This window comes from Neophocaena asiaeorientalis, unplaced genomic scaffold, assembly GCF_003031525.2.
Source record: "Neophocaena asiaeorientalis asiaeorientalis breed wild unplaced genomic scaffold, Neophocaena_asiaeorientalis_V1.1 scaffold91, whole genome shotgun sequence".
Classification (NCBI taxonomy): Eukaryota; Metazoa; Chordata; class Mammalia; order Artiodactyla; family Phocoenidae; genus Neophocaena; species Neophocaena asiaeorientalis.
In genome coordinates this window covers 10,625,523-10,648,499 of record NW_020173198.1, presented here as the reverse complement: position 1 = coordinate 10,648,499, position 22,977 = coordinate 10,625,523, and the positions used below count along the sequence as shown (strand labels likewise).

Sequence of the window (22,977 nt, the reverse complement as noted above, 5' to 3'; positions counted from 1 at the left end):
CCTGCATAACCATCGGACATTAACACATCTGTGTATATATCCCAGATTGGAAAGAACCATGAGCTGGTATTGCCCATTTCTCTCAGGGCTGGTTTAGAAACCATCTTTGTGGGTTCAGGCTAGGAGATGGCACCACTGTGGCCGATATTGTGCCCCTCTGGCATTGGAAGGTGGCTCTGCTCGTTCACTTGGCCATTCATTTGTTAATCCGTCCATCTGCTTATCTGCTGTGTGCCACGGGGACATCTGGTACATGAGCCACCATATGAAATGGTGCCTCTTGGATTGTGCAGTGCACATCCTGTGCAACCCCACATGGCCATTGGATGCACCAGGTGCTGGGAGTAGAGTGGTAGATAAGACCTAGGAATGGTCTCAAGAGTTCACAGTATGATGGGGGAGACAAACACTAAATAATCAGGGACATCATCGTGCTAAACGCGGTGCTGGAGGCGAGCCTGGGAAGCTGGAAGAACCCTGAGATGGGGTCCCCGTCCCAGCCTGGGGGGTCCAAGATGATATCTAAGCCAAGTCACCTCCTCTTCCCCCTTCTCTCCACGTGGAGCTGGCTCAGAGCAAGGTGTTCGTGTCCTTGAAGAAGCAGAGGCTGTGGGCTGGTGAGAGGCCTGTGCAATCTCCCAGCTGGCACGTCTGCCCTGTGCTCTGTAATATTTTCTCTCTCTCCCTCTGGTGCCCGGAAAACAGGCATGAAGACAGAAGGTCTGTCTGCGTTTTTCTAGCTCTCTTCATGTTTGAACATTTGCAGCTTTTAGAGTAGGGGGCTGGCCCAGGCAGTGTACTTGTCAGGGATGCGCCCAGAACACGTGGGATGGGGAAACCGAGGCACAAATGCAGCAGGTCCCTCAGCTGTCCTTGCCCCTCACCCTTAAGGAAAGACATTCATCCAAACCCTCTGGGCATTTAAGTGGGGGAACTCAAGTCTGGGGGGTTTTACCTTGGTGCTTAACGCTTTCTTGGGTCTTGTGAATTCCCAGGCACCAGTGTGATGGATGAGGAAGGTCAGTGCCAGCGAGGTGGAGTGGGCTGTGCTTGCAGAATGAGGCTGCAGATGGGCTTGTCCTGCTGCTGCATGCCTGGGAAGGGACCCTTGAATGTGTGCCTCTCCATCCCTTTCCATCGTTCCTCCAGCATTTATTGGGCACCTGCTCTGTGCCCGGCTTTGTGGTTGGCCCTTGGGGATACAGTTCAAATCTCCAGATTTCTTACAGGTTGGCTGAGTGACCTCAGCTAAGCTTTACCATCTTTGCAGGTCAAATGACCATGACCAGCATGCCTTGAAGGAGATCCTGGTTGCGAAATGCCTGGCACACAGTAGGTGGACAGTGAATGTAACAGTTTGATTATAACGACCCCACCCGTACCTCCTGGGCATGATCAAGACCCAGGCAGGCCAACACAGCACCGGGGTGATGGGCTCCTGATGGAGTAGCTGCAGGTGGCTGGGGCACCGGAGGTGGGATGTTTCTAGAAGAACTTCAGCAGGGAAGGCTGCCCTGTCTCCCTCTGGTGACAGAAAAGTGTGAACCCGCCACCAGAGCAGACCCCTCCCTCCTGTCTTCCGTAACCGGTATGTGTGGCTGAGGGTCCAGGCGGAGGCCCCTTTTGGAGGCCACGGGAGCCAACTCCAGCCAGTTAAACAAGGGTGTTTACAGCCAGCTCAGAAATCAAAGGCAAAACTGAACAAGCGGGACTCAGGCAGTGGGAACTCTGGGCATGAGACTCCTTTAGGACAGAGCAGTTGGACAGATCTTTGGTCCTGAGGCCACCGATGGCTGAAAGTGCCAGGGGGAGGGGTTCTGATAGGCTGGCCTTGGGCAGGTTCCCCCTTGGCTGGGGAGCCTGGGCATCCTAGCAGACAGGCCAGGGAGACTCGGGAGGAGGGGGACTAAGCCCCTGAAAATTATGGGGTGATGCGGCACACACGTTCGGTTCCCCTCCTAGGACTCTCGGTCCCTCCCTTGCAGACGAGAATTTTCCAGCTGCCCCAGTTGGCGTATCACCTGTGGGCTAACTGGGTGGAGAAGACGGGGAGGCAGCCATGGAGGCCAATGTGGGGGCCTCTACTGTGTGGGAAGCAGGAGGGGGAGGGAAGGTTGAGGCTCCCAGAGGGCCCCCGGGCAGCCGTGCAGGACAGAGGGTTCTCTGAAGCACCTGCCGCAGGACAGGTGTCTCTGGGAGTGTTTTAAAGCATCCCCATCCCTGCACAGAGCAAGACAGTCAAGGCCGGGCTTGGGCCCCAGTGCTGTGCATGTATATGAGCACTGTCTGCATGCAGCTGCATGGGAAGTCCTGCTTGTTATCACTCTTCTTTTCTGTTTGTTTTAGGGGTTTTTTCCAATTAAAAAAAAAAGGATGCTGATATTTAAAGAAACATTTAAAGCAGTGATTCTCAATCCTGGCTGTGCCCCAGAATTACCTGTGGGACACGTTTAAAAATGCAGATATAACAGTAAGCGCCTCATCAACATCTTACGTTTCCCGAGCACCAGGCACAACCTCATCTCGTCCTCCCGCTAATGAGGGCGGGTGCTGTTGTTGCTCCCATTTTGCAGATGTGGAAGTTGAGGCTCAGAGGTTCATTGCTTCCGCAGTACCCACAGCTGGGAAGTGAGAGAACACTTCCCACACGTCCCAGCTACCTGACTGTGCTCTCAGCATGGAGGTCGGCCTCCCTGGCAGAGTCAGTGCAGGGACCTGGCTGGCCCAGGGCATCCTGGGTGATTCATTCACAGCCAAGATTGAGAATCACCAGCTCAGAGCTCCTCCCATCAACCCAGGAATGACCCCCCAGCTCTGGTTCCCTTCCATCTTCTGTTTCTTCCTGTGGCTGACGCCTGAGAGAGCCTGCCTTTCTGGATTCTGCTTTAATTCATGTCACATCAGCATGTTCTCAGGGTCACTGCTGGCTGTGTATTTATCCCCTCATATAACGTCTGTGCTGCATCCCCTCCTCTTCCAGGGTCAGTCCTCTGGAGCCCTACTTTATGCTTCTCTCTCCTGCTTTCTCTGTCCTGGCATCAAAGAGTGAGGAAATCAGTGCAAAGTGGGCGGTTACAAACGTATCACTGAGTTGCTGGAAGATTAAAGGAGAGACTGTATTTCAACACAGCACAGTGGCTGACGATAAATGTTAGCCACCGTTCTTAAGGTGACGGTGATCATTGTTGATGCTGGGCAGATACTTCCTGGGATTGGGGCAGATATCCGGCTGGTATGGTGCCCTGTGGTGGCGGTATCAGTTGTTGAAGTGTTGAAATAGTTCCTTATTACTGGAAAAGCAGCCACTGCCCTAGCAGTCCCAGGTACCCCTTACCCCGATCTTCAGGCCCTCCCCTTGATCCGGCAAACAGAGGGTTAACTCTTGGCTGGGGGCGTCTGGGACTCTAGTGTCTGATGCCCTTGTCAAAACTGGTTGTCATTTATTTTGGGTTTCACCCCTGCTTGGGATGCTTGGGGACCAGAGGACTGTGCCCTTTCCCCCATGTGGTTCACTGTGTCCTGGCTCCATTATCCGAGCTTCACACAGCACAGATGCCATCACCAGAACTGGATTTTACTGGTCGCTGCTGGCACAGGGCACTTGCTCAGGCCCAGGGCCCTTGAGACGGTTGCAAAGCACCATCCCTGCCCCAAGGAGGCTGGTTCCAGTATCTCCTGCAGCCCAGCTGGGGAGCCTGTCCGTGGCTGCAGCAAAGCAGGTCTTTCTGAGCTTCCAGGAGGCCAGGTTATCTTCCATCTCCCCGCACAGTGACAGGTTTTGGTGTCCAGCTCTTAAAGCCATGATTCCCCCTCCCCGCTTCTGCCAGGCTTAGCAGGTGTTGGCAGGCCAGGGAAGGAGATGAAGCAGGTGGAGAACGGCATGCTGGTGACGGACGCTGTGGGGAAGCAACTGCAGAGGTAAGGCGCGGGGTGGGGGTGCGGACACCCTGGGGATTCTCCCGGCACCACGTTTCTGCCCCCTGCCTGGGGAGGGGGGAGAGGAGGGAGACGGGTGCCCGCGGCGAGGCTCACCTACCAAAAAAGGCCTTCAGCTTCTGCCTCCCTCCCAAATCCTTGCGGGGGGACTTCACTTTCCAGGGAACAGAGGCCCAAAGGGGAAGCCTGGTTCTGTTCCTGCGAGACGGCATGGCTCACACAGGCCTCACGATTTACCCATCCTTCTGCGCTTCTGACACTCAAGCTCCCTACATGGTGTCTGTGGCTCTTTGCTCAAGTCACGCAGAGGGGCCTGGAACGTTCAGGCTTTAAGGACCAGCAGCTGATTCAAAATAGAAGTAATATTGACGGCTGCGTTTTATGTCCTGTTAGGAGCCAGGCACAGCGTCAAGCCCTGTAAGGTCTGTGGACCTGGAGGTAGTTACTGTCATCTTCCCATTTTACGGGTGAACAAACTGAGAGCTGTCCATAGGTCACGCAGCTGCAGAGAAGCTGAGCTTGAATTTGAACCCGAGTTTGGCTTCTGAGTCAATGCTCCTAAGTTCTACACTTTGGTGCTTTAAAGAAGGTTGCTTTTGGTTAGATCATTGGGTATTTGGAGGAGCGGCATTAACCTCCCTGTGCCTCAGTTTCCTCAGTTGTCAAATAGGGTCTTTGGTGCACTCACCTTGTAGGGTTGTAGGAAGGCTTGTGTGATACGCTGCCTGTGAAGCCATCAGCACTCAGTAAATGCCACTCAGTTATTTGGGTGAGCTGGGACCGCCTGGGGTTACTTCTTTTGGGGTGGGGGGATTTCACAGAAATGGGCTGGGAAGGAAATTGGCACAAGCATCTGTGCCCCCCAGAACCCTGCCCACGGTCCCCTCCTGGGCCTGGCTTTGTATCACACACAAGAGGTGGACATACTTCCTTCCTTCTCTGCTGGTGCGCCAGTACCGGTGATGAGCTCGGGGTGTGTGTGTGTGTGTGTGTGTGTGTGTGTAAAGCACTTAGAACAGTTCCTTGCCTGGAGTCAGCCGGGGGGTGAGGGGACACTGCCCCGGTCTGTGCGGCGGCCAGCATAATTAGTCTAAGAATTAGCTGAGATGAGGCAGGCTCCTGCAGGCTGTCCTGGGACGTAGGGGCAGGTGACTGCGAGAGAGAGCCACAGATGGACTGAGCAGAAACACACAGAACACTGGGTATTCGTTTTCCATTGCTGCATAGCAAAGGATCACAAGCTTAGTGGTTTGTCATCTCAGTTTCTGTGGGTCGAGGCGTCCAGGCACAGCTTAGCTGGCTCCTCTGCTCAGGGTCTCTCACAAGCTGTGACCAAGGCATTGGCCAGGCTGGGGTCTCAGCTAAAGGCTGGGCTGGGGAAGGGTCGGCTTCCAAGCTCACGTAGCTGTTGGCAGGACTCAGCTCCTCAGTTCCTAACTGGCCACAGCCTGGAGCATCCCTCCGTTCCCAGCTCCGTGGGCTTCTCCGACCTCCACACATGCTTCATCAAGGCAGGCAAACCAAGAAGGCAGTAGGGTTGACGACCAAGGTGGAAACCGTACCCCATCCCTTTGCTTGTGTGGGTCTGAGCCGTGTACACACACGCACACGCACGCACACGCACACACACACCCACCCATGTCATTCCCAAAGCATACACCTCCTCAGGGAAAGAGACTGCCCCAGGGAGGAAAGCACTCTGAATGATGATCTGTCATGATTTGCATAAAGCTGGTGAGTACTGGTGGGCAGGAAATGCTTTCTGAATAAAGTCTGCATAAAGGAGCGGTTCTTCCATGGGGCCCTGGGGCCAGACCCTTCCCCTCTCGGGGTCACGTGTAAAATCAGAAGGGTGAACTAGTTTGGTGCTTTGGGGCCCCACCTCTGCCCGGGTCCTCCATTGCGGTTGACGCCTGTGTGCCTTGCTTCCCCAGACAGCTCAGCAGCTCCTCCTATGGCGGGGATGTCAGCCGGCACCACACCAGCACCGCGGAGCTGCAGAAGCCCAGGCCCGTGGAGGAGGACACCTGGAAGCTGATGGAGGCAGACAAGGCTCAGACTGGGCAGGTGAGGGCGACGGCCCGCGTCACTGTGTGTCCCTGGGGGCTGGACCCTGTGCGGAGTGCTGGGGTCGTCTTAATTCATGTCTTCCTCACAAGGAGCCTCGAAAGGTACTGTTTTAAGGGCCGGAAACCATACCGGAGGGCCTAGGTGACTTGCCCCAGGTCACAGCTGGTGCGTGACAGAGCTGGGATTTGAACCCAGAACTCAGACTCCAGGGTTGGTATCTGTAGTCTCTGCCGTCCTGGCCACCGCCTCCTTTGAGCAGCTGGGGCCCTTGTTAGCCATAGGTGACCCGGATGCCTTAAATCAGGGCTTCCCACCTCACAGGGTTCAGTTGTGTGTGCCTTGGTTTCAGGTCATCACAGACTCAGCCCTATAGAACATTAATTATGTAGTCAGAAAAAAGTGTTTTTCACTTTTTAATTTCTATTTTTGCCCCTATGATTAGAGGCAGATCCTGTTTTATTGTGCTTTGCTTTATTGCACTTAACAAATACTGCATTTTTTACAATTGGAGGTTTATGGCAATCCTGCGTGGGACACTGGTGCCATTTTTCCAGCAGCATTTGCTCACTTTGTGTCTCTTTGCCACACTTGGTAATTCTTGGAATATTTCAAACTTTTTCGTTAGTATTATAATTTGTTATTATTACTATATAAAATATTATATTGGTTATTATTATACTATGTTAACATTATATTATGTTATTTGTGATCTGTGACCTTGGATGTTACTACTACAACTCACTGAAGGCCCAGATGATGGTTAGCATTTTTTAGCAATCAAGTATTTTTTTAATTAAGGTGTGTACATTGTTTTTTTAGACATAATGGTATTGCACACTTAATAGACTACAGTATAATGTAAACATAACTTATATGCACTAGGAAACTGGAAAATTCATGTGACTCGCTTTATTGCGATGTTTGCTTTATTGCAGTGGTCTGGAACCAAACCCATAATGTCTCTGAGGTGTGCCTGTATGTCAGTGAGAAAGTCTCGGCTGGGGCTTTGTCTTTAATACCTGTCTTAGTCCCTTTGGGCTGCTGTAAAGGCCATGGTAGAGGTGGCTTAGAAATGACATACGTTGAGGACTTCCCTGGCAGTCCAGTGGTTAAGACTTCACGTTCCAATGCAGGGAATGTGGTTTCAGTCTTTGGTCGGGGAGCTAAGATCCCACAAGCCTTGGGGCCAAAAAACCAAAATGTAAAACAGAAGCAATATTGTAACAAATTCAGTAAAGACTTTAAAAATGGTCCACATCCAAAAAGAAAGAAAGAAAAATGACATACATTTATCGCTCATAATTCTGGATGTTGGCAAGTCAAAAATCATGGCAGCAGCAGATGCAGTGTCTGATGAGATCTTCCTGGTTCATAAATGGCCATCTTCTTGCTGTGTCCTCACATGACAGAAGGGATGAGGGAGCTCTCTGGGGCCCCTTTTATAAGGGCACTAATCCCATTTATGAGGACTCCACCCTCATGGCCTAATCGCCTCTCAAAGGCCCCACCTCCTAAAACTGTCACATGGAGGTGGGGGGATTAGGATTTCAACTTACAAATTCGGGAGGAGACACAAACATTCCATCTATAGCACTAACAATCACAAACTTCTCTTTGTAACGAGGAGAACGGGTTTCAAGCTCTTGTTTTACTGTGTTTTTTTATGATCTTCTGTTTTGGGCAAGTGTCAATTTTCTGTTTATGGTAGTGATGCAAAGTTTATTTTTAAAATTAAAATGGTCTTTTTTTTTTTTTTTAATAGGGAGTAGTGTTTTAAAAATAAGTTTAAAAAAAGTACACAACTAAAAACGAACCTATGAAAGGTGATATGCAGGGTTGGGGCACTGTTCTCTCAGATCTACCTGGACACATCCAGAATTTCCCGGGCCCTGTTTCCAGCTCCTTACCTCATCTTGGTCACACCTGTGGCCGGGGGCAGAGGTGGCTGTAGGGTGTCTTCCTCCCTTGCTCTTAGTGACCCTCCAGGGTCAGAGAAATGACCCAGAATCAAGGACTTGAGAAGGAAGGGCCAGAGGTGCCAGTCCCATTTAATCCTCACTTAATCCCCACACCACCCAGAACAGGTGGGTCCTGCCAGTATCCGCATCCTACATGCAACGAAAACCAAGACCTGGGGGCTTGTAACTTGCCGAAGTCTGAACAGGAGTGGAGCTGGGCTTAGGCCACCCCGGTCACTTCTGACTCCCATGCCCACTTTGTTCCTCTGCTCATGAGGAAGGGTCCCAAGTTCTGCAGAGCAACTCGGGGTCAGCAGACAGCTCAGCTGCATGAGGGGGCCAGGTGGTGAGATAAACACGTTCTTTATTCTTCCACTCCCTCCCCACTCTTTCAGTTTGAAGAACAGAGACTTGGAAAGTAAAAATCAAAAGGAAGCACTCAGTTATACCTTGGACTTCTGTTCTTCCACCCGCTTCCTTTTTTTTGTTTGTTTTTGTTTTTTTGTTTTTTTGCGGTACGCGGGCCTCTCACTGTTGTGGCCTCTCCCATTGCAGAGCACAGGCTCCAGACGCGCAGGCTCAGCGGCCATGGCTCACGGGCCCAGCCGCTCCGCGGCATGTGGGATCTTCCCGGACCAGGGCACGAACCCGTGTCCCCTGCATTGGCAGGCAGACTCTCAACCACTGTGCCACCAGGGAAGCCCCCACCTGCTTCCTTTTAACCAGACTGCACCTCAAACAGATGGTGTTTATGACCCAAAATTCAGCATGAGAAGCCTGACGTGACAGTGAGCACACACACAGGGAAAGATACCTGGAGTTTGTTGAAACCGCACCAAGCGGGTTGGGTGTGAGGCTGGCCAAAGCACGTTGTCCCTGTCTGTGGTGTTCAGCCACCCTTTGAGTGGCTACACATAATTACGTAGCCCCCATGCTGGGCTCCATAGGGATATAGGGGCATAGGAGTGAAAGAAGCCCCCAGCTGTCACCTGGTGGAGTTGGGGAACGGGCTGAGCAATGGGAGGCCAGTTGCGATTGGGAGGAATTGGTGCTGGGTGTTCAGAGGACTGGGGGTGGGGGGGATGTGAACACATCCCATCTTCCCATTTTCTTCAGACTCTTTGATGGCTTCCTGATGGTCCTGGAGTAAGAATCGGAATCCTGGACAGGATCTCTCAGGCCCTGTGTGGTCTGGCCGGTTCCTGTTCTTCAGCCTCATGTTGCTCCAGCTATCCTTTCCTCCTTTCAGGTTCCCTCCTACGTCAAGGCCTTTGCACATGCTGGTCCTTTTTTCCATTTTCTATTTTCACCTGGTTAATTCTTTGATGTCCCTTCCTTAGGGAGAACCTCCTCTGATACCTCCCCACCCTGGGTTAGGTCAGGATGCCCAGTTTTATACTCATATGAAATCATGTACCACTTCCAGCCCTTCTCTGGGATTATGCATTTATCTGGGCAATGATTTGTTGAAAGCCTGTCTTGCCACTTGACTGGAAGCTCCGTGAGGGCAGAAACCTTGACTTTGCTGCTGCTGACTTGTTTGCCGAGGAACTAAGGGGGAGGGGGTCGTAGGCATGAGCACAGGTTAGGGGGCTGGACCACAGAAGCTGTTGAAGTTCCCGACCTTGGGTGGGCATGGCTGGTGGGTGCATTCTGTAAGATGCCTTCTCTCCCTGGTCTCAGGTCAAGCTCTCCGTGTACTGGGACTACATGAAGGCGATAGGACTTTTCATCTCCTTTCTGAGCATCTTCCTTTTCCTGTGTAACCACGTTGCTTCTCTGGCCTCTAACTATTGGCTCAGTCTCTGGACTGATGACCCCATCGTCAATGGGACCCAGGAGCACACGAAAGTCCGGCTGAGCGTCTATGGAGCCCTGGGCATTTCTCAAGGTGGGCCTCCCTGCCCCCCACCTGCTGTTGGCACTTGGAACCACTTCCATGTCTTGTTACAGGATTGGGTCCCCCAGCTTGTCAGGGTTTTGCAGACCCACAAACCAAACACACATGAATAGTAACTATCGCATAATAGACACTGAGGTATTTGTAGAATGAATGTTTCTCGAACGCTCTGTTTCGTGTGGCCCTAGGAGACAGAGGGGAGGAGAGCTCCAATGTGCCCATTTTACAGATGAGGAAAGTTGAGAAATAGAAGGCGACCAAGGGCCCTTGCCCCTCATTGTTCTGGCAGGGTAATGGTGTTTCTGTAAAGTCTTATTTGTGGACTTTTGCCTGCTGCCTAAAGGTGGGAATTAGTTTATACTAGTGGTTCATAACGCAGGCAGTGTTGTCCTCAGAGGACATTTAGCAATATCTAGCGATACTTAGAGTTGTCACAGCTTCAGAGTAGGGGTGGGTACTGCTGGCATCTAGAGGCCAAGAATGTTGCTAAACATCCTGCAGCGCACAGCACAGCCTCCACAGCAGAGGATGTTCCAGCCCCAGATGTTAATAGTGAGGAAGTTGAGAAATCCTGCATATACCCTTCCTGTGGTCCCATGAAGGTACCTAGACACAGCAGCATTAATAGTCATAGCTAATGTTTACTGAGCACTTACTTGGTGCCTGGTTCTGTTTTGAACACTTTAAGGTGTTTTAATTTATTTTACTTTTGCAGCAATCACATGAGGTAGGAGCTAATGTTTTCCCCATTTTAGAGATGCAGAAACTGAGGCCCAGAGGGGTTAAGTAAGTTGCCCAAAGTCATGAAGCTAATCCATGGCACAGCTTGCATTGAGCAAGGCAGTGTGGCTCAGAGCCCATCCTCTTCACCACCACGCTACATGGTCCCTGAGCTGTGTGTTTATGTGCTCATAAAAGTGATGTCTTTATGATAAATAGTGTATACATTCTGCATTTTGAGCACTTCCTGTGTACCAGGCACATTGCCAGGTGGGCCCTTTATGTTCAGCAGTGCTACGAGATGTGTCATTGTCCCCATTTTACAGTTGAAGAAACTGAGGTGCAGAGAGGTTAAGTGACTTAAGGAAGGTCCCATGGCTGGTGAGTGGCAGCGATAGGATTTGGCTCCAGAGTCTGTTTTCCTAGCCCCTGCCTCATGGCTTCCTTCTTTGATCAAGGAGACCAAGATCGAAGCCTCTCTATCTCTGTGAAATCACCTCTCTGAACAGAAAGGGTGCCCTACCGTGGCTTGTTTGGAGGGACCATAAATGTCTCATGATCTCCAAGAGACGGCTTTGAAAAAACCAGAAGAGCAGGCAATTTCTTAATCCCTAAAACTCCCTCAAAGGGCTAGTGTCTGTGGCCTTCAGATGATAATTAAGAGAAGAGAGAGCACAGAGAGGGTGTGATGTTGACCTGGACCCACAGCAGCAATGTCTTTTCCAGAGCTGTGCTGTCCAGTATGGTAGCCGCCGGCCTCATGTGGCTATTTGAATTTCAGTTCATAAAAATTAAATAAAATTAAAATATCAGTTATAGAGTTACACTAGCCATATGACAAATGCTTAATAGTCGCATGTCGCTAGTGGCTACCACATGGGACAGCACAGGTACATACCATTTCCATTATCACAGAAAGTTCTGTTGTACAGCACTGGTCTAGAGGATGTGGCGTACAGGTGAAGAGCATGACGCCGGAGCAGGCTGCTGCCGTTGGAACCCCAGCTCTGCTTCTGATTGGCTGAGTCTCTTGAGGGCAAAGGAATTCACCTACCTGAGCTTCAATTTCCTTATCTCTGTGGCATGAGTACTAACAGAACTTATACAGGGTCCTCATAAGGATTAGATGCATGTAAAACTCACACGGTGAGGTTTGTGCATACTAAGTGATCGATTAATAATTGCCACCATTATTATTGTTATTAGAAGCTGGGAGTCCAGGCTGCTTGGTCCACATGGTCACATGGCCACTCGTCCCTGCCCTCAGCCCGGTCCCTCTCCCATCGTGGAATTTAACGCGAGAGTGTTTGTAGGTATCACAGTGTTCGGCTACTCCATGGTGGTGTCCGTCGGGGGCATCTTCGCCTCGCGCCGCCTGCACCTGGACCTGCTGCATAACGTCCTCAGGTCGCCCATGAGCTTCTTCGAGCGGACCCCCAGCGGGAACCTGGTGAACCGCTTCTCCAAGGAGCTGGACACAGTGGACTCGATGATCCCTCAGGTCATCAAGATGTTCATGGGCTCCCTGTTCAACGTCATTGGCGCCTGCATCATCATCCTGCTGGCCACTCCCATGGTGGCCGTCATCATCCCGCCCCTGGGCCTCATCTACTTCTTTGTCCAGGTAAGAGGTGGGGTCTTAGGGTCCAGGACGGGCCCAGCTCTGTATCACTCTCCATGTGAGCACAGGGCTCCCTTTGTTTTGTGCTTCCTCAGTGAGGGGCTGTGGAGGACGTGCTGGAGGAGGGTTAGATTTATTTTTGTCAGTTTTGAATACCTAAGTTGATTGTTTTTAGCTTGCAATAAACAAATATCCTTTTTTCCTAACAATAAGGGGTTTTTTAAAGCTGTAAGTTATAAAAGAAAATAAGCTATAGCCATAAAGGCATCTTTATTATTAAAATTCCTTTAAGTATGAAATTCTTTAGGTCGTAAGTCCCCTGCAGATAATGAAGACATGAATAACAGTAACTTAAATATTTTTTTCCCTTGTAATAGAAATCTTGAGGTAGGCTCTTCAGGGCTGGTGTGGCAGCTCCATGAGTTTGTTAATATCCCAGACTCCTTCACTGTGGGTTTTTTTTTTTTTCGGGGGGGGGGGGGGGGGTTGTTCTATCGTCTTTGCCTTCCGTTCTTAAGTTGGTCTCATGGTCCAAGTTGGCTACTGGAGCTCCAGCCATCACATTTCTATTTCAGAAAGTAAGCTTGAGGAAGGGGAACAGGGCAAGGGAGCATTTGACAGCTGAGTCAACATCAGCTGTGGTGCTTCCAGTTGACAGATGAGCATGTTGAGGCCCAAGTGGTGGAGCTGGGAATGTGAACTCGTGCCCAATTCGAAAGCTCTTGCTGGTAACTGCAGTGCTGCATTGTGCTTTCCTGCCTCTGAGAGGTTAGCTGCAGCACAGTTGCTAGTGGGGGACTGCTGTTTAGATTGGAGCGTAATGACTGCTGCACAAAATAAGAGTAAGAAACCACGAGGTGCTCCATACCTCAAACCGCACTCTGTGTGGCCAGTTCGTGTGGGTCCTGGGAGGCCTTGGCCCAGTCAGCCAGCGCCCAAACCCTCCCACACTGTGGCCCAGTGACTGGTGAGTGTGAACAAAGGTGGAATCAGAGCAGGCCCTGGACCCTCGCTGTGTTCTCTTTAAATTGGTGCCAGCTTTTCTGGAAAGTCATCCAGCTGCATTTACCACAAATGTTATCCGAGTTCATACCCTGGCTGGACAATTTCCTGAAGGACCCAATTCAAGAGAACAAAATGGGCCAAATGTGACGTTTGAGGCAGCTCAAATATCTGCCAGTAGCAGGGCCTTGAGCACACCATGGAACAACTGGGTAATGGAATGTTATGTGCCTTTAATGGGAGAATTAGGAAGACACTGTTGTGACACTGGCAATCTTATTTTTAAACAACAAAGGGAATGAAGTTAGCAAAGGGCCATGTTGTCAGCACACTGTCATCATAACTAAGACGACGTGCATAATGTGTGTGGGCAGGACTGGAAAGAGAGGCACAAAAATGAAAACATTGCCTTTCTAAGGGTTGAGATTATGGGAGAATATAGTTTTTTAATGGCTTTTAACTGAATATATGCTTGTCCTATAACCCAGAAGTCTCAATCCTCAGTGTATATGCAAAAGAAGAGAATCTGTCAAGCAAAAAAAAAAAAGAAAGCTAGAATGTTCTTAGCATCTCGATTCATAATAGCCCCAAACGTCCATCACAGGAGGATGGATACATACATTGTGGTATATTTATACAATGACTCAGCAGTGAAAAGGAATGAACTACTAATACACACAAGGAGGATGAATCTCAGAGATACTATGTTGATCGAAAGAAGCCAAACACAAAAGAGGACATTTGTGTGATTGTGTTTTTATGAAGTTGAAGAACAGGCAAGTACGATGTGGTAAAAGTCAGAGTAGTGGCTATAAGGGGTGTTGACTGTGAGAGGACACGAGAGAATTTTCTAGATTTTGATCAGGTAGTGGCTGTGCAGGTGTAGATAAACATAAAATCCATAAAGCTGTAAAGATTTAGTGCACTTTCCAGTGGATGTAAGTTGCATCTCAAAAAGTGGCTTTTGGGCTTCCCTGGTGGCGCAGTGGTTGGGAATCCGCCTGCCGATACAGGGGACGCGGGTTCGTGCCCCGGTCTGGGAAGATCCCACGTGCCGCGGAGCGGCTGGGCCCGTGAGCCATGGCCGCTGAGCCTGCGTGTCCGGAGCCTGTGCTCCACAACGGGAGAGGCCACGGCAGTGAGAGGCCCGCGTACCGCCAAAAAAAAAAAAAAGAAAGAAAGAAAAGGCTTTTAAGGGTATATGTGTGTAAGGGTATGTATTCTCTCTCACTCTCTTTCTCGGGAAAAGATCTAAAAGGTTATACACTGAAATCTGAATAGTGCTTATCTCTGTATTGTGGACTTAATGTAATGTTTAATCTTTCTGTCTATATCACTCCAAGATTTTAAAAAATGGATATACATTACCGTTTTAACTTAAAAGCAAGTCATTTTTAGAAAAAGGAATGTAAGAGGTAAGATGATGTGGAATTCTGTTTGGGCTTCCACATTGCTGGAATAAGGCATTTCTGCCTGTGGAACTGTTTGGAACCATTTGGCATCCATGAAAATTACCCGGCACACGTCTTAGTGTCTCGGCTCTCAGCCCGCTTCCTGGCACAAGGCAGGTGTGTGTCGGGCAGTTATTTTCACTCAGGAGACCAGGCACTGTCTTGGTCTCTGAAAGAGTAAGGTGAGTCCACGAGGTGGATTATGTCTCCTGGAACAGAGCTTAAAAGGAAAGCTAATAATTATTTTTTAAAAACCAGGCTATTCCTTAACAAAAATAAATCTCAGGTTAGCTTTTTAGAGGAAATAAAATTCTGAGGACATGACAAGTGGAATAAATTGAGCAGGTAAAATGTTTTAGAACTGTTTCCACCCAGGATGAAAGAAAGCCAGGGAGAGGAGGTGATTCCAGGAGAGGGTAATGGGGTCAGATGCCTGGGGGCCTTGAGCCAGACAGGAGGTCTGGATTTCATTTCGCCGCCAGAGGAAGAGATGGCATCTGACCGTGTGCAGGGATTGTCAGAACCACTGTTCTGAGATGGCCCTGGTGGGTGTGGTCCCTGGGTGAGTTTTCAGAGTTTCTGGAGCCCCAGAAGGCTGCCCAGCTTGCGGTTCAAATGACCATGTGAGCTGCCATCCAGAAAGAAGTGGCTGACCTTGGAGGCCCTGTCAGAGCCACCTGTTCTGTTCAGTGCTCTCCGTGGAAGGTCTCTGCCCCCAAAATGGCCCAGGGCACCCGACGCAGGCCAGGAGGCAGGAGGCCATGTCCCTGAGCACCCTGTGTCTGCTTGCCCGACTCCACTGTTGATGAAGCAGTGTTACATCTGCAGCACGTCCAGGAGAATAGAGGTGTCTTCAGATGACCAGTCCAGCCTGTGTCACAGCTCCTCAGCACTGCCAGTGAGCGACTCCATCTTGTTAACCATCTCTAACGAGCTGAATGCCCGGGATTAGGGCAGGAGCCGAGCGGATGTGGTCACTGTCCGTGGGGACGGGTGGAGGCAGGGTTTGCGCTGAGGTCTGGTTGTCATAAAGCCACACTGCAGGGTCCATAAACCCTAGAGGTCAGTGGTATCAGAGGGGCCATGCAGTGCTGAGGTTAGCACTTTGATGGGGTTCAGATCCTAGCTCTGCCGCTTCCTAGCCACGTGACCTTAGGGAAGAGGTTGTCTTTAGTTTACTCATTGTGAAACTGGAATGAGCACCTCGTAGGTTTCTGGTGAGGACTGCATGAGCTGATATATGTGAAAGAACTTAAAACAATCCTAGGGTGCTGGGCTCCACGTAAGCGTTAGCTATTATCATCATCACCACCACCGGCAGTATTGTGGGCGCTGTGCCTGCCGTTCGCCAGCTGAGTCGGGACACCCTCTGAGAGCAGCCCAGCTCCAACATTTCGCCCCTGGAAGGATCCAGACGTTCTCCAGCGCAGCCCTGGGAGGCTGGGATGAGGGACCCTCCCCCACTCCCCATCTCTTCTCTCCCACAGAGGTTCTACGTGGCCTCCTCCCGGCAGCTGAAGCGCCTCGAGTCAGTCAGCCGCTCCCCCGTTTATTCCCACTTCAACGAGACCCTGCTGGGGGTCAGCGTCATCCGCGCCTTCGAGGAACAGGAGCGCTTCATCCGCCAGAGCGACCTGAAGGTGGACGAGAACCAGAAGGCCTATTACCCCAGCATTGTGGCCAACAGGTGGGCATGGGGCCGTGGGAGGGGGCAGGGGGAGCCCCTTGGTTCCTGGATGAGGGTGTGGAGCCGTAGACTCGGTGCGAGGAGAGGACTTTATAACCATTAAAAGCAGAAAGGAGCACGGTCAACACGCAGCTCCAGGGGCATTGGAGTGCAGGGACAAAGAGTTCTTCTGGGGTCAGAAGATACTGCAGGATCCATCATTTAGCTGTTGTCCTGGTGCTACAGGATCATCAGTGACGGCAGCCTCCGCTATTGAGTGTTTTTGCGCCGTGCTTCTCATCACACCACCCCTGTGTGATGAGTATTGGAAGCAGTTTACTTATATTAGGTTGAACCGTGTGAAATTGCCATTTGGGGGATCAAGAATGATTAAATACCATCAATCAAAAAGGGGGTAGAAGTTTGCTAATTATTGACGAATCTGGAAAAGTATCGTCCTCACTTGCTTACCTCCTGATGTATTTTTTGAGATGTGGGATGGAAAACTCTGGGGAGGGGTAATAGCACCCTGGAAGTGACCCACTGTGCACAATGTAATCCCATCGTGTAAGACTGGGCAGGGAGATTGTGAATTACTGGAGAGAACCTTGCCTTCCCTTGAAGAATTTTTAGGGAGTTTGTCCAAATCTGGGTGTGTGTGGGAATAGCTCACACCCTGAGGACCAGTCACATGGATCTTAACACTGTAGTGGAAAAAATGTTGATAATACTGTCTTTTCTAGAATGCTTTACATTTTAAAACATTAAAATAATGTTCCTATGTGATATCTTATAAATGTTAGCTTTAAACCAGTAAACCTGTTTATATTTTAAAGGTAAGGCAATACATTTTAATGTTTTTGAAATGAGGGTGATCTGGGTCTGGGAACCCTTTGGCTGTGTTGAAAATGGTGGTTTATTTCTCACTCCCACCTCCCCATCTCCTGCCAAGAAGAAAGTTATTTTAAATCAGGGGGTGCCTCTTATAGTTGATGATTTCTTAGTATTTAGGAATTTTCTGGGACATATTTTTAAAAAACGCACACATGGGTATATTTTAAAGGTTTCAGTGAGAGAAAGTTGGTTCTTAAAAAGGCAAGCTTCAGTTTCCTGGAAAGGTCACTTCTGGAGAACTCTCTTTTAGTTCCTGGGCTTGCCAGATTAGTGAGGAATTCCTGAAATCGTGTCCCTTCGGCCCTCCTTCCCCATGTCCCATGAGCAGGGCAAACGAGGCCTCTCTCAGGAACTATTGGGGAATTATTTCAGTTAGCAAAGTGGCCACCACCACCACGCCGCCCCCCAGCTATAAATCAAGTCCCTGAAAAGCTGACTCCGGGCGTGTGTGTGTGTCCATGTGTCCATCCGTCCCTCTGCCTGTGTCTCCACGTAGGTGGCTGGCTGTGCGGCTGGAGTGTGTAGGCAACTGCATTGTCCTGTTTGCCGCCCTGTTTGCAGTGATCTCCCGGCACAGTCTCAGTGCTGGCTTGGTGGGCCTCTCGGTGTCTTACTCACTGCAGGTAAGAGGGGGTGCTCTCAGGTGGATTTTCCAGTTCTCTTAATGGGGAGCCAATTGTCAGGTTTTTGGGCCTTTGCTTTGGATCTCTGTGGGAGTGGGGGAGAGGAAAGGGGACCAAGTAGAGTTTGACGAGCAGGTCTAGAGCCCAGTGACCAACTGGTGCAGGAGAGAAATTAGATGTGCGGCCCTGATTCCCCCATCAGCCAAGGAGAGTCCTTGATGGCATGAGAGGATGCCCCCAGCTACAAGAGAAATGTACTTAATCCTATAAATTTCCCTTGAAGCACTGCTTTAGCTGCATGTCCCAAATTTTGATACATTGTGCTTTCTTCTTATCATCTGGTTCAAAATATCTCTTCATTTCCTTTCTGATTACTTGTGTGGCCCCTGGGTTATTTTGACATGTGGTGCTTGCTTAAGAGACACAATGTAGGAAGTCTGGCCACAGTATGTGGGGTTGCTGTTTTGTGTACCTTGGTTATCTGAAACATTTCATAATGAATAATGACTTCATGGAAATAAAGCAACTCTCGCTCACTCTAGAAGCTCCATGTGACTCTTCCACTCACAGGTCACCACGTACTTGAACTGGCTTGTTCGGATGTCGTCCGAGATGGAGACCAACATTGTGGCCGTGGAGAGACTCAAGGAGTATTCAGAGACTGAGAAGGAGGTAAAGCAAGCCCCCGGCCTGACGTCTTGGCCATGATCTTCAGTGTGGCTTTACCCAAAAGAATCCTTTGAGCCCTACCACATGGGCCTTCAATAGGCAACCTCTGTCTGACAAAAATAATCTTCTGTTATTTGTTATGTTTTTTGCGGGGGGGACTTACATTATGGAAAGTGAATCATACTTATTTTCTCTTTAAATACGTTTAAACATTAAATACAAATGAGTCGTTTAAAAATATTAAAAGTCAGGAACAAGAGAATCAGTACATGGATATTGCAAAAATCATGTTATTGGTAAGGAATTGACCAAAGTTTGGGAAACCCTGCATTTATTTAACCCAAGTCCTCATTTTATAGGTGGAATAAGAAGGCATGTAGGGAGGGACGATGGCTGGTCCGAGGTCACGCATGGTCCGTGGGACAGCTGGGAGCAGGACCCAAGTCTCCAGGCTTTGGTGCCATGTTTCCCCTAATAACTGCCTTATTCTGCCCACACACCACCTCCGAATAGCAGTAGTAGTGTTAATAATGGTAATAGCAGTGATGCTTGGAGATACCACCATCCCCACTACTACCAATAATAATAGTAATAGGGACACACATATTGTGCTCTTGTGGGGTGTCAGGGCCTGTACTAAACATTTTACATAGAATAATTCATTTATTCTTTACACAGCCTTATAACTCACATTCTACTGTTATCCCCATTTTGCCGGTGAGGAAATGGACAGAGAGAGGTTAAGTTGCTTGCCTAAGATCACATGGCCAGTAAATGGCAGACCCAGGATTTGGGTGTGTGCCTTTATGCCGCACTTTATTCCAAGAAAGTGCCCCTTGGGAATGAGACCAAAGTGACCCTGGTTAGACTCTGTCTTGAGGATTTACAGAGGTGAACTACGCCAGGTCCTTTAATGCTCTGACTCGGTGAACCAGGGCTCACTTCATCAGAGAGCATCTGTCAGAATGGTGTGAGCGCCCCCTGTGGAAATAAGAGCACATTACACCAGGAGTTTCCCACCCTACACTGAATTTATCTATTTATTTATTTTTAATTTATTTTTATAAAAGCTTTCGAGGTGTAATTCTTATGCCACTCAGTTCACCCGTTTAAAGTGTGAAATTCAGCTTAATTTACTTTTAAAATATTTTACTTATTTTACTACTTTTATTTATTTTTATACTTTTAGAATAAGAGCATATTTGAAAAAGAGAAAGATCACCAGTCCTACCACTATTAAAATATATGTATTTACTTATGTGTTTATTTATATTATGTATGATATTTATTCATAGGTAGAAAGCGCCACCCACTTCTCTCCAGTCCCCTCTGTGTTCTTATAGCATGTCCCCTTATTTATATAAAGGGTGTAAAAAAAAATTAACGTAAGAAGTTTATGGGCGAGAAAGGATGGACTTTCTCTTTTATTGCCCTCACCGTTCCTCTCCTTCCCTGAAGATAGCCCTGAGCCTGGCCCAGAGCACATCCAGGGGTAGACCTCAGGAAATGCTGAACTGAACTAAGCAGCTTTTCAGAAATAGGGGCTGTGTGACCCCAGGCAAGTTGCTTTCTCTCTCTGTGTTTCAGTTTCCTCATGTGTAAACTGGGGATAGGAAAGACCCCACTCGTGGGATTGTACTGAGGATTAAGTGAGGTAATGTGACAGAGTGACCTTCAAGTGTTAGCTGCTGCTTTTACTGTGCGCCCTTCAGACCTTAGAAGCCATTGGAGTATCTCACCTTTACCCTTATGTCTGTCGAGAGAAGACCACTCATTCATTGATTCAGTCCATGAGTGTTTATTGAACACCTACTATGTGCTCTGGGCCCTGGGATATAGCAGTGAACGAATAAAAGAACCTGTCCTCATAGAGGGGATTTCCAGTGGGCGTGGGTGACAGAACAAGCAAATATGTACTTAAAATGCTAGGAGGTGGGCAAGTGCTCTGAAGGAAAATGGAGGGGGGAGGGGAGAGATGGGCCCAGGGCTAGGAGGGTGGTCTCATTGGCCTGAGATCTGCAGCAGGTGAGCAGGTCCAGAGGGTAGTTTGGGGAAGAGCACTCCAGGCAAAAGAAGCTGCAAGTGCAAAGGCCCTGAAGCAACAGGTGTGGGTGTTCATGGAACAGTCCAGAATTCAGTGTGGGGAGCGTAGTGAGCGAGAGAGAGGGCCGTGTGGTCAGAGCGGTCATGGAGGCCACTCACACAGAGCCTTAGGGTACATGAGATGGACTTCAGACTCCTGAACCCCACCCCACCACCCACTGTGATTGCAGGCTCCCTGGCGAATCCAGGAGATGGCACCCCCCAGCAACTGGCCCCAGGTGGGCCGAGTGGAGTTCCGAGACTACGGCCTGCGTTACCGAGAGGACCTGGACCTGGTTCTCAAGCACATCAACGTCACCATCGATGGAGGGGAGAAGGTGGGCGCACTTTGACCCCCACCAGTTCACGGTCGGGCGTAGGTTGCCACCAGGCAGATGAAATGAGCTTCGTCATTTTCCCAATCTGTCCCTGTCCCAAACCACAGGGTGGAGTGGCCTTTTGGGGAGGGGCTTATGGAAGTAAAAGCTGCTCAGAGTGTCCCAGCAGGGTTGCAGACTGGTAGCCCGAGGGCCAAAGGAAGCCCACAGATACATTTTGAAAGAAATCTAAATTGCAAATGTAGAAAAATCTGGAATGTTTTATATAAAAATCCATTTCCTGCTTTTCTTGAAAGATCAGAACATGTGGCAACACTGGGCCCATCCTCCTTGCCTGGTTCTTTCTAGACAAGACATGAGCCTCCCAGTTCACCGACTGGTCCCTTCCTGCTCCATTCATGTGCCCACTCAGCCCCTTAGGCATTCGAGTTGGCAGTCTCTAGAACAGAAAGACGTCATCGTCACTACTAGGGATGGCTCAAGGGACACGTGAAATGGACAGAATTTTGGAACATATTGCTGTTGCTGGAAGACATGCTTGCTCTGAGACCAAGGGTCCTCCTGGCCGTTTGCCAGAAGACAGTGTTTCATCTCTGAACATACGAATTTGTTAAACTTCCTACCCCAAGGCTCAGAATGTACCGTTCCCATGAGAGAATTTCTCCAACTTATAACAAGGGGAGGAACAGAGTGGGCGGTGTTCTCACTGATGCTTTATGGCTTACGTTACATCATGAGACTCTGCTCTGTGAGTTGCTGTCAGAGGGTGGAGGAGCTGGCCTCTTTGGAGCCCAGATGAGAAGGGAGAGTTCTAACTGGAACATCAATCATTGGCCATTAAATGGGGAGCCCAGTTCCCTCAAGAGAGGATAAGTAGAGGCCAGGTCGTATCTCTAACCTCTTTCTGCTTACTCAGCTGGGATGCAGGGGGATCTGCTTGAACCTTTGAGATATTTCAACAGCTCAGATATTTCACCAGAACAATCTGATTGTTACTTAATATTATCTTGAGTTAAAAATAACTAATTTATAAAAAAGAGCTGATTAGCTATTTGTAATGAGGTGGATGGACCTAGAGTCTGTCATACAGAGTGAAGTAAGTCAGAAAGAGAAAGACAAATACCGTATGCTAACACATACATATGGAATTTAAGAAAAAATATATTATGAAGAACCTAGGGGTAAGACAGGAATAAAGACACAGACCTACTAGAGAATGGACTTGAGGATATGGGGAGGGGGAAGGGTAAGCTGTGACAAAGTCAGAGAGTGGCATGGACATACATACACTACCAAACATAAAATAGATAGTTTGTGGGAAGCAGCCGCATAGCACAGGGAGATCAACTCGGTGCTTTGTGACCACCTAGAGGGGTGGGATAGGGAGGGAGACGCAAGAGGGAAGACGTATGGGAACATATGTATATGTATAACTGATTCACTTTGTTATAAAGCAGAAACTAACACACCATTGTAAAGCAATTATACTCCAATAAAGATGTAAAAAAAAAAAACCCAAAAAAAACGAATTTTAATTTCTAAAAAGAGCTGGCAAAGAGAAGGGAGTCCTTCTTGACCTTTGGCCAAAACAGCCCCTAAAGGAATGTCTCTGGGAAGCTGCTGAGGGTGGGGGGCTATGGTGGGAGGTGGGTTGACCAGATGACTGAATTGCTCTGGGGCTGGTACTTAAAATGAGGGCACCATGGGGTAGGAGGTAACCCCAGATAGCAGCATTCCCACCTCACCCTGGGCCCTTCCTGTCCCACAGGTTGGCATCGTGGGGCGGACAGGAGCTGGGAAGTCATCCCTGACCCTGGGCTTGTTTCGTATCAACGAGTCTGCCGAGGGAGAGATCATCATTGACGATGTCAACATTGCCAAGATCGGCCTGCACGACCTCCGCTTCAAGATCACCATCATCCCCCAGGTGGGGCCGATGGGCTGGGCTGGGTCACGCTGAAAGCGACATGTGTGTATTTTCAGGACAAACCTACCTTTATTCCTACTTTGTTACTTTCATGATTTTTTTTTTTTTTTTTTTTTTTTT

The 22,977-nt window shown here is 49.2% G+C and overlaps 1 protein-coding gene across 6 annotated transcripts in view; it reads left to right on the top strand.

Moving 5' to 3' along the window:
- The window catches only part of ABCC1 (ATP binding cassette subfamily C member 1 (ABCC1 blood group)), a 109,108-nt gene that overhangs the window by 66,585 nt on the left and 19,546 nt on the right, over positions 1-22,977 (top strand). For all 6 annotated transcript variants that reach the window (XM_024744575.1, XM_024744574.1, XM_024744576.1 and 3 more), the window contains 9 exons: positions 3,828-3,918; positions 5,871-6,003; positions 9,648-9,855; positions 11,898-12,208; positions 16,146-16,345; positions 17,715-17,841; positions 18,412-18,513; positions 20,784-20,930; positions 22,699-22,857. In XM_024744575.1, the coding sequence (XP_024600343.1) occupies positions 3,828-3,918; positions 5,871-6,003; positions 9,648-9,855; positions 11,898-12,208; positions 16,146-16,345; positions 17,715-17,841; positions 18,412-18,513; positions 20,784-20,930; positions 22,699-22,857 (1,478 nt within the window). The remainder of the gene's footprint in view (positions 1-3,827; positions 3,919-5,870; positions 6,004-9,647; positions 9,856-11,897; positions 12,209-16,145; positions 16,346-17,714; positions 17,842-18,411; positions 18,514-20,783; positions 20,931-22,698; positions 22,858-22,977) is intronic.